The sequence below is a fragment of the Cetorhinus maximus genome, chromosome 8 (genome assembly GCF_964194155.1).
Source record: "Cetorhinus maximus chromosome 8, sCetMax3.hap1.1, whole genome shotgun sequence".
Lineage (NCBI taxonomy): Eukaryota > Metazoa > Chordata > Chondrichthyes > Lamniformes > Cetorhinidae > Cetorhinus > Cetorhinus maximus.
The window spans coordinates 58,989,970-59,001,225 of record NC_135886.1 but is presented as its reverse complement, the minus strand read 5'-3'; the positions used below and the strand labels follow the sequence as shown (position 1 = coordinate 59,001,225).

The 11,256-nt window shown below is 42.8% G+C and overlaps 1 protein-coding gene across 1 annotated transcript in view; it reads right to left on the bottom strand.

The window, feature by feature from the left end:
• Positions 1-512: 512 nt before the first annotated feature.
• The window catches only part of nup62l (nucleoporin 62 like), a 51,974-nt gene continuing 41,230 nt past the window's right edge, over positions 513-11,256 (bottom strand). The window contains exons 9-12 of the mRNA XM_078546913.1: positions 6,056-6,190; positions 4,863-4,974; positions 2,289-2,355; positions 513-689 (exon numbers count right to left, since the gene is read on the bottom strand). Of these exons, the coding sequence (XP_078403039.1) occupies positions 598-689; positions 2,289-2,355; positions 4,863-4,974; positions 6,056-6,190 (406 nt within the window). The 3' untranslated portion in view covers positions 513-597. The remainder of the gene's footprint in view (positions 690-2,288; positions 2,356-4,862; positions 4,975-6,055; positions 6,191-11,256) is intronic.

Below are 11,256 nucleotides of genomic sequence, written 5' to 3'. Positions count from 1 at the left end.
AATCGAGTCATGGTGCTTAGTTGTTTTTCGGACTGGAGGGTAGGAGACATTGGTGTACTCTGACCACTGTTTTTGTGATATATAAAAAGTGATTTGGATAGTGGCAGCTGGAATGTAATACAGAGAAGTGTGAGGTGTTGCTTTTTGGCAGAAGGAATACGGAAAGGCAATATAGACTTAATGGCAGAAAAGGGTAATAACCTGGAACTCTCTACCTATGAGGGTGATGGAAGCAGAGATGATCAATGATTTCAAAAGGAAAGTGGATGGGCACTGGAGGGAAATAAACTTGCAGGGTTATGGGGAAAGAGCAGGGGAATGGGGCTGACTGGATTACTCTACAGAGAGCCAGCATGGATTCGATGGGCCGGATATTATTATGACAGATTCCAGGATTTCTCTTGGACAGTTGATTTCAGCACAACGTCCTACACTTACTTCATGAAAAAACCTATTAGCTTTAAAATCCAGACTTGACATGAAACCCTTACACACAATCAGTCTTACAGCTATTGAGCAATAATGGGATTCTTTATTGAAAATTAATTGAAAAAAGAACGATACAGGTTCATGGTGCAAGTTAAATCCTGGCAGGATTCAGTCAAATGTAATTCTGCAGTTCCTCTCTTGCTCTCTCCGTCGCATTTCAAATTGTTTTGAGACATCCTCCACTTTCTTCTGGAGCAAGACTGAGGGAAAACAAAAAGATTATCAGCATTAAATTAACACAAGCTTTCACAAGAACATCAAGTGGGCGAGTTGGGCAGCATGGTGCTGTTAAACACCAAATCTGAGTCCAAAATCAATTCTCTTTCACAACTCCTTAAACAAGAGTCACAGAGCCAAGGGAAATGAATGGCACATACTGACCCCAACAGCTGTCTCTCTACTTCACTTTCCTCCTTTAAGACACTACTTAAAACTTGCTTCTTGAACCAAGCTTTTGGCCATCTGAACTAATATGTGACTTGGTTTCATATTTTGTCTTATAATGCTCCTGTGAAGCGTCTTGGGATGTTATGTTAAAGGCACCAGATAAATCCAGGTTGTTTTAATGGGCTCTCTCAACATTAATGCAAGTGACCATTCTCTACTGGAGCTTAAACAGTGTGTCCTGGGCGAATATTAAACCTCGGGGTGAATATGAACCTGATCTACTGTTTCTGGTAGAACCCACTGCAGGGCAATCATATGTGGAAATCCTGGCAATTTTGTTCATTCCTACCTCAGGAATGTGGAGGACAATTGCAGCATCTCAACTATTACTAGCTTGAGATCAGCAGACCTTGCTAGGCCCTGGATGTGTGTGTGCCAGTGTTCATATGCCAGGTGCCAGTTGACTCTCGCTTGCAAAATCAAAGATATTGCCTGGGATAGTATTGCACTGTCAAATCTGCAGGAGCTTTATAATGGAAATCAAATCTACCTGATTGTAGTTCTTGCCTGTTCTAAAGGATAGGAGAGCAAATGCTTTGAGGGGAAACCAGAATAATCCCCGGCACTGAGCCCACTCCATAGCCACAGCTGGTGGTACTGTGAGTAATCAGATCTTAGACTAATAGTATATGCAAGAAAAGCCTGAAGAGCTTAAAAGAGCTCTGAATACTTCAGCTCTGTGATAATGTGGCTGCAGCAATAAAGACTTGCATTTGGATAGAATTTATCACTGTCTCAGGCCACCTCAAGTGCTTTACAACCAAGTGCTTTTGAAATGTAGCTATTGTATTGTAGGAAATGCACAGCCAATTTGTGCACAGTAAGCTCCCACACATACCAACACAATGGCAACCAAAGAATCTGTTTATACTGATGTTAATTGAGCAATAAATATTGGCCAGGAGACTGTCAGAACTCCCTTGCTCTTTGAAATGGTGCATTGGAATCTTTTACATCCACCCAAGACTGGTCTCTGTGTAAAGTCTCATCTGAAAGATGACATCTCCGATTGTGCAGCACTCCCTAAGTATCACACTGGATTGTCAGCCTTGGTTATCGGTTCAAATCTCTGGAGGGGGACTTGAACCCATAAACTTTCTGACTCGGGGGCATGAATGCTATCCACTAGGTCAATACTGAGTCCAAAAGAGAACTTCACAGGAAACTTTGGCAATGGGAGAATTTGGAAGAGAATTTGGAAATCAAATAGTTAGAGAGAAAACAGAGGGAACCAGCCAGCACACATTCAGCTCTGAATATACACCGTTTGCAGTGTAAGAACTTCCAGCGCTTTCGAATATCATGTCCTTGATGCCTCTTTAAAGATAGCCCAAAAAAGGTGTAATAAATACCTGAGCTCTGGTCAATCCACTGCAGCGAATCCATGTGCGCATTGAGAATTTTGCAAATCTGTTGCAGCTGAAAGAGAGGTGAGAGATCGATGTGATAATTTAGTAAAGGCTATAACCCATTCAGAGAATCTCAGTAGCAGCTTTCTATACTTATTAATCACTTGTATTTTGAACACTGATGCCTGGGCAAATGGCAATGCTGCACTTACGTGGCACCAAGCAATATTACTGGGCAGCAGCAGAAACAAAATGCTAAAATGGTCAGTATGGGAACTCAAAGCTTTCCAGTTCACTTTGTGCTTCATATAAGAGGAGAGTGACTCCATAAGGAACATTTTATTCTGCAGGCAACCCAACTTAAAACTTGGAAATCTGTCATTTAAAGACTAGGATTTTTTTTGGGGGGGCTGAATCTATGCTGGCTGCAATATGGATGTAAAAATAATTATTTGCCATGACTGCTCAGAGTAGTGTGTCTACAACCCAATGACCCCTAATATTCATGTCAGCATCACTTTGGCAGGATACACAGTGCCAACTATGTTAGTTCTAGTTCACATACATGGTGCTGGGGACCACTGTTGTTTATCATTTATATCAATGATTTTGACTCGGGAATCAAAAGTACAACTTCAAAATTTGCAGATGATACCAAATTGGGGGCATGCTTAATGCAGAAGATGACAACATCAAAATACAAGGCCATCCATAATCACCCTTCAACTGAGTGACTTGCTAGGCCATTTCAGAGCGCAGTTAAGAGTTATAAATTTGTAGAATTGGCAAAGAAATTCTATATGGTTAAGCATGAGGTGGTACATTTTAGTAGGATGAATACGTAGGCTACATGTATCTAAGTGGGGTAGAGGAACAGAGGGATCCAGAGTACAGATACACAGGTCACTTAAAAGTAATGGCACAGGTCAATAAGGCTATCAAAAAAAAAGTGAACAAAGGAGCAGGAGCACAACTAGTCTAGTTCTGGTCACCACACTTTAGGAAGAATGTGAGGATCCTTCAGAGGGTGCGGAGGAGATTTACCAGAATGGTTCCAGGGATGAGGGATTTTAGCTACAAGGTTAGGTTGGAGAAGCTGGGGTTGTTCTCCTTGGAGCAGAGGAGATTGAGGAGAGATTTGATAGAGGTGTACAAGACTATGACAGCATTGGATAAGGGTTTTTTTGTTCTTTCATGGGATACGGGCGTCACTGGCAAGGCCAGAATTTGTTATCTAAGCCGAGTTGCCTTTAAACTGAGTGGCTTGCTAAGGCCATTTCAGAGAGCAGTTAAGGGTCAACCATGCTGTGGGTCTGGAGTCGCATGTAGGCTAGACCAAGTAAGGATGGCAGATTTCCTTCCCTAAAGGGCATTAACGAACCAGATGGATTTTTACGACAAATCAATGATAGCTTCGTGGCTGCCATTACTGAGGCTAGCTTTTAATTCCAGCTTTCTAGCTTTTAATCCTGCTGTGGTAGGATTTGAACCCTCTGTCCCTAGAGTATTAGTTTGGGCCTCTGGATCACTAGTCCAATGGCATTGCCATTACCCCACCGCCTTTCAAAGGCAGTCAAGGAAAAGCTCTTTCCATTAGCTGATGGCCAAGGACGAGGGGGACACAGATTTAAGCCTTCTGGCAAGAAATGCAGGGGGAATGGGAGGAAGAACTTTATATGCAGTGAATGATAATGATTTGTAACTTGCTGCCCACAAGGGTGATGGAAGCAGAAACAAGGATTTCAAAAGGAACTTGGATGGGCACTTGAAGGGAATAAACTTACGAGTGGGGGGAGTGGAATGTACCAGACCGCTTCACGGAGACCGTGCATAGACTTGATGGGTTGAATGGCCTCCTGGTGTCATAAAAGGCTACTGGCTCTCCACATCAAAAAAGGATTTGAGGCACTGGAGATGAACAGAACTGAGAGATTATACCAAATGGATGAGATTGAACAGACCATGGCTCTTTTTTCTACAATGGAAAAGACTGAGGGGGGACTTGATAGAGATCTTGAATATTATGAAATGGTTTGACAGGATAACAGAAATGTTCTCACTCGAGGGTAAGCCCCTAAGGAGTGATAAATAAGATGATAACTAATCAATTAAATAGGGAATACAAGAGAACTGGTCTTTAGCAAAGAGTGGTGAGAATGTGGAGCTCGCTACCAAAAGGCAGCTCAAATAGACAGTTAAGGAGCAGCCAGAAGAAAAAAAAAGGACAAGGAATAGAAGGACATTCTGCTTCACATGAGATGAACCAGGGTGGCAATGGGCTCCTGTGGATGATAAACATCCACTTGGATTAGGTGGGCTGACAGCCTATTCTGATAATTACTATGGAGGAGTTTGTAATGATAATAGAGGAACACATCAACACTAACCTGTCCAAGATGACCATTTGAATAGGCCAGCCACCACCCCACTCCCCAACCCCAACATTATATACGCACAGCAAGTGTCCCCTGATATTAAATAGCTTCAGGTGATGAGCTAGCAAACAGTTTGATGGGCTGAACAGTCTCCTTCCTACACATTACCAAATCTTTATCAACTGACATTGCATCCACTTACAGGATCGCTGATCTCAGAGGAGCTGTTGGTGGTGTTGAGATGCTGGATAATTTCTTTCAGATCCTGGGCCATCCTCTTCAGCTGAGCATCAATATTCTCCGCCAATTTATAACTAGACAGGAACACAGAACAGAGTAACAGTTTGTCTTTTTTTGGTTGGGGACAGGGAGAAGAGGACAGCAGTGGTCATGAACATTTACCATATTGAGTTCAATTCTGACATCCTGACACTGTCCCACCATCAGCTGAGAACAGAGCCCAGAAAATGAACTGGGGGCCTTCCTACTGACATGGTCGCAGCTGCAACTATGTAGAAATGACTCGGCAGATCGACAACCATACGTAGGTACACCACACAGACACTGCTGAAATAAGGTGTCACCACTATAAGGATCTGAGCACCTTGCCAGTTTGGATCCCAAATATTTCCCTCCCAGTTTCATGAGATTGCCACACTGTTTCTCACATCTCGGAGATGCTTTGTGATCGCCTTGATTATCTACATTTTCAAAGTCCACCAGCACACACAATTGTGCTGAATGGGTGCAAATTAATTATCCATCTCATATTTCAATCTGTTTTTAACTACAGGGAATAGTGAAGTCAATGTCTTCAATGCCAATCAAACTCTGTTACATAGTCACCAACACAACCCCATTCCCTGTCACTATTCCAGACTGTTCAGAAATTTAAAATCCAATTTGGATTCTAAAAAGTGAGCTTCCAAGCACTCCCTCCTCTCCATCACCTACTTTCACCTCCCATCCTGGCCACTGCTCAAATTTTCAACAAACTCTTTTTCTCTTCCTTGCTCACTCAATGATTTCCTTCCGCCTGTTTCTCACCCAAAAGGGCTCGCTGACACTCACTGGATTGTACATGATTAATTCTTCAAATTTAAAATTCTTATTCTTGTAGTTAAGTAACTCCATGTATGGATTCACCCCTTCACATCTGTCCTGGAAGTGTTTAACTGGGACAGTGTAGAGGGTGCTTTACTCTCTATCTAACCCCATGCTGTACCTGTCCTGGGAGTGTTTAACTGGGACAGTGTAGAGGGAGCTTTACTCTCTATCTAACCCCATGCTGTACCTGTCCTGGGAGTATTTAACGGGGACAGTGTAGAGGGAGCTTTACTCCTGTATTTAACCCTGTGAAATACAGGGCCCTGGATATAAATACCCAACACTCACGTGTGCTCCCGTTCTTCATCTGCATGCTGCAGGTAAATGGTACCATGTTGATCCCTGACAGATTGCTCCAGCGGTGCCAGCAGGTCTTCCAGTTCCTTCTGCTGTGACAAGATGAAGTCAAGCTCTTGGTCCAGTCTACCAGAGAGATATGTTCACATGAATCAGAAGTTCCATTCTCTCCGTGCATTTACTAATTTAAAATCAAGTAGATCAGGGATGATCTTATCTCCTTTCTGTTCACTTCCAAAAATACAGTCTAACAGACAAATCATTCAAATTCAGGCACTCCACATTACGATAATAATATTCTGTCCGCCCTGTTGTTCTGGGGTTCACCTCTATTCTTTGCAGAAGCAGCAGCAGAAATAGCATGCTGATGGAAAAGTTCTGAGTCACACACAAACATAGTCCAGAAAGAAAATCCTGGAGTAGGTAGAACCACAGGATCTGCAGCTCTGCCTCAAATGGCTAACAAATGCCATTGCACAAAAGGACTGTTCAATTATTAATTTTAAAAAAAAATTCATTCACAAGATTTGGGTGTTGGCGGCAGGCTTTATTGCCCATCTCTATTAAAGCAAATAACTTGCAAGGCCATTTCTGAGGGCAGTTAGGAGTCAACCACATTACTGAGGTCCAGATGGGCAAGGATACATTTCTGCCACAATAATGACAACCCAGTAGTTTCATGGCCACCATTACTGATACTAGCTTTTGTTAATTAAATTTAAATTCCTCAGCTGCTACAGTGGGATTTGAACTCATGTATCTGCATTATTTGTCCAGGAGATTGATGGTGGGGATTCAGCAATAGTAATGATTCTCCCTTGTTGGAAATAATCATTGCCTTGTATGGTGCAAATGTCAACTTGCTAATTATCAGTCCAAGCCTGAATGCTGTCCAGATGCATGTGGACACAGGTTGCTTCAATATCTGAGGAGCTGCAAGTGATACTGGACACTGCAATCATCAAAGATCCCCATCTTCTAACTATATGATGGAAGGAGGGTCATTGATGAAGCAGGGCACTACACTGAGGAGCTCCTGCAGCAATGTCCTGGGACTGAGATTATTGACTTTCAACAGCCATCTTCCTTTGGGCACAGAGCAACTCCAGAGGAGAGTTTTCACTGATTTCCACTGACTTCAATATTAATTAGGTTCCTTGATGTCACACTGTTAAGATGCTGACTTGATGCCAAGGGCAGTCTTGGAACTCTTGAATGCAGCTCTTTTTGTCTATGTTTGGATGTCTGGACTAAGGCTGTATTGAGGTCAGGAGCTGAGTGCCTCTGGCAGAACCCAAACTGAACATCGGTGAATAGTTCATCGCTGTCCAAGCGATGCTTGATAACACCGCCAATGACCCCTTGCATCACTTTGCTGATGGACAGTAGACTGATGCAGCTGGAGTTGGCTGGATTCTATTTGTCCTGCTTTTTATGGACAGGACATACCTAGGCAATTTTCTACATTGTCAGGTAGATGCCCATGTTGTAGCTGCACTGGAGAATGGTGCTAGTCCTGGAGCATAAGTACTGGAGTACCATAGCTGGAATGCTGTCAGAACCCATTGTCTTTTGCGGTATCCAGTACCTTCAGCCGTTTCTTGATATCACATGGAGTGAATTGAATTGGCTGAAGACTGGCATCTGTGATGCTGGGGACCTCAGGAGGAGGATGGATGATCCATTCGGCACTTCTGGCTGAAGATTGTAGCGAATGCTTCAGCCTTATCTTATGCACTGATGTGTTGGGCTCCTCCATCATTGATGGGGATATTTGTGGAGCCTCCTCCTCCAGTGAGTTGTTTAATTGTCCACCACCATTCACGACTGGATGTGGCAGGACTGCAGTGCTTAGATCTGATCCATTTGCTTTGGAATGTCCTATTTCTGTCTATTACATGATGTAATATGTAATAGACTGGCCAGCATGCATGTAGCCCTGTGTTAACACCTCATTTTTAGGTATGCCTGATGCTGCCCCTGGCATGTCCTCCTGCACTCTTCATTGATCTCCTGGCTTGATGGTAATGGTAGAGTGGGGGATATGCTGGGCCACGAGGTTACAGGTTGTGTTTGAGTACAATTTTGCTGATGTTGATGGCCTACAGCGCTTCATGGATGCCCAGTCTTGAGCTGCTAGATCTGTTCGGAGTCTCTCCAATTTAGCATGGTTGTAGCGTCACGCATCATGATGGAGGGTATCCTCAGATGGGATTGCGCCTCCAAAAGGACTATTCAGTTGTCACTCCTATCGTGACTGTCACAGACAGATGAGTCTATGACAATTAGACTGCTGAGGACAAGGTCTAGTATGTTTTTCCCTCTTGTTGGTTCCCTCATCACCTACCGCAGACCCAGTCTAGCAACTACGTTCTTCAGGACTTAGCCAGCTCGATCAGTAGTGGTGCTATCGAGCCACTCTTGGTAATGGACATTGAAGTCCCCCACCCAGCGTACATTTTGCACCCTTGCCACCCTCAGTGCTTCCTCCAAGTGATGTTCAACATGGAGCAGCACTGATTCATCAGCTGAGGGAGGGTGGTAGTTGGTAATCAGAGCTCCTTACCCCTGTTTGACTTGATGCCATGAGATTTCCTGGGGTCCGGAGTCAATGTTGAAAGCTCTCAGGTCAACTCCCTCCCAACCGTATACCACTGTGCTGCCACCTCTTGCGTCCTGTCCCACCGGCAGGACAGACCCACACCAAGGGATGGTGAGGGTGGTGTCTGGGACATTGTCAAAAAGGTGAGATTCGGTGAGTATGACTATGTTAGCTTGTTTGTTTTTAATAAATCTTCATTTTTAAAGAAACTTTTTTTTTACAACAGTCATAATGAGTAACTGTACAAAGAAGCTTACAGTGCAGCAATAATTCAATACGCTTACATTTGGAAGAGAAAGAGAAAGGAAAAGAGAATAGGAGGATAAAGAAAAAGGAAGGAAAAAAACCCTTCCCAACCCCCAAAAAGTAAATAATAAGAAAACCAACAACAATCACAGGTCAGATAGAGTCTCACCTGATACAATACATACAACCTAACAAACCTAGAGAGCTGTAGCTCCTCAAAGTAATCTAAGAAAGGCTGCCAAGCTACATAAAATCCATCAGTGGAGCCTCTTACAGTGTACTTTATTTTCTCAAGTTTAAGATTCTGCATAAGATCACGTATACAATTAGTAAAAGAAGGTGGGGGCAGACTGTTTCCAATTTATAGAATAATATGTCTAGCCAATAATGTTGAAAAGGCGAGTGCCTCAGTCTGGGTTTTTGTAAGAAGGAAGGCATTTGGTTCCACTCCAAAGAGTGCTGTAATAGGAGAAGGTTCAATGTTGTTACTGAAAATATGAGAGAGTGATGTGTCAGCCTGTTCTTTGACTAGCCTGTGGGGTAGCGCTCCTAATTTTGGCACAAACCCAGATGTTAGTCAGGACGACTTTGCAGGGTTGACTGGGCAAGTCCTTTGTCAATTCCAGTGCCAAGGATGATGCCAGGTGGTCCATCCAGTTTTATTCTTCAATTTTTCTGTAGTGGTTTGATAACCACTTGGTCAGTCATGCCTGTCCTGGCTCTTGAAAAGCACCACCGTGTACCGTTCCAGTTTTTTGTCAGTAACCCTATCAGTTCTCATCTTCAAATACCAGCTTAATTTCCCCTTTAAACTTATTTATGTATTCCAGTACCTTTTCAGGTAGAGTGTTCCCCATCCCAATGACTCCATAAATAAAAAAAAATTATCCTTATCTCCAATCTGGACCTTTTGCCAATGATTTTCAATCTCAGATCCACTTTTCTCCTTTATTTACATGATTAAAATCGATCTTCAAAACCTCGAATAGGTCACCTCTTAACATTCCTAACCTCTCCTCATAACTGCAATCTCTCAGACCTGCTAACATCCGGGTAAAACTCCTCTGTAACCTTTCTAGGCCCCATACATTTTTCCTGGACTGTCCACAATATTCCAGCTGAGGTCTAACCGGTGATTTATAAAGCTCTAACATGATCTATTTGATTTTATATTCTACTCAAACTCAAGTGATCCATATCCTTTTTATTCTCATCTTATCAACTTGTCCTGTCACCTTTAATGATTTGTGTAGATGGACACCAAGGTGTCTGTGCTCATCTACACTTTTCAAACAATTCCATTTAGAGAGTGTTCTGTCTTTCCATATTAGTCTTCCCAAATCATGTTTCACACTTCTCCACATTAAACTTCACCTGTCATGCTTCTATCCATTCCACCACCCCGAAGCCTATAAATTACCTTCATACTGACCTATTTTGTCAAATTACTTGGCATAGGCTCACAGTATGGTTACAGCACAGGAGGTCATTTGGCCCATCATGTCAGTGCTGGTTTTGCCAAAGAAGCAATTCACTAGTGCCATTCTCCTGCCTTCTCCCTGTAACCCTGCACATTTTTCCTTTTCAGATAATCTAATTACCTCTTCAATGTCTTGATCGAATCTGTCTCCACCACACTCAGGCAGTATATTCTGGATCCTACCCACTCACTGTGTGAAAGTTTTTCATGCCACCATTGCTTTTTATGCCAATCTCTTAAATCTGTGCTCTCAATGCTTGATCCTTCCACCAATGGGAACAGTTACTCTGTCCAGACCCATCATGATTTTGAACACTTCAATCAAATCTCCTCTCAACCTTCTCTTCTCCAAGAGAAACAGTCCCAATGTCTCCAAGCTTTATACGTAACTAAACTTCCCTGGAAGTCCTCGTGAATCTTTCTACACTGTCTAATGCCTTCACAGCTTTCCTAAAGTGCGGTGCCTAGAACTGAACGCAATACTCTAGTTGAGGCTGAACCAATGTTTAATACAGGTTTACCATAATCTCTTTGTTCTTGTACTCTATGCCCCTGTTTATAAAGCCTAGGATACTGTATGTTTTATTAACTGCTCTCTCTCTGTCCTGCCACCTTCAATGATTTGTGCAAGTATTCGTCCAGGTCCCTCTGCTCCTGCACCCTCTTTAGAATTGTACCCTTTATGTTACATTGTCTGTCCATGTTCTCCTCACCAAAATGAATCACTTCACAGATCTGTAAGCTTTATAATCCAGCTCCCTAACCTGAATCTAGTGCATTTATAAAAATTAGAGTAATGGATGCAACACTGACCCTTGGAGAAACATGGCTGAAAAATACCTCCCAGTCTAAAAAATATCTATC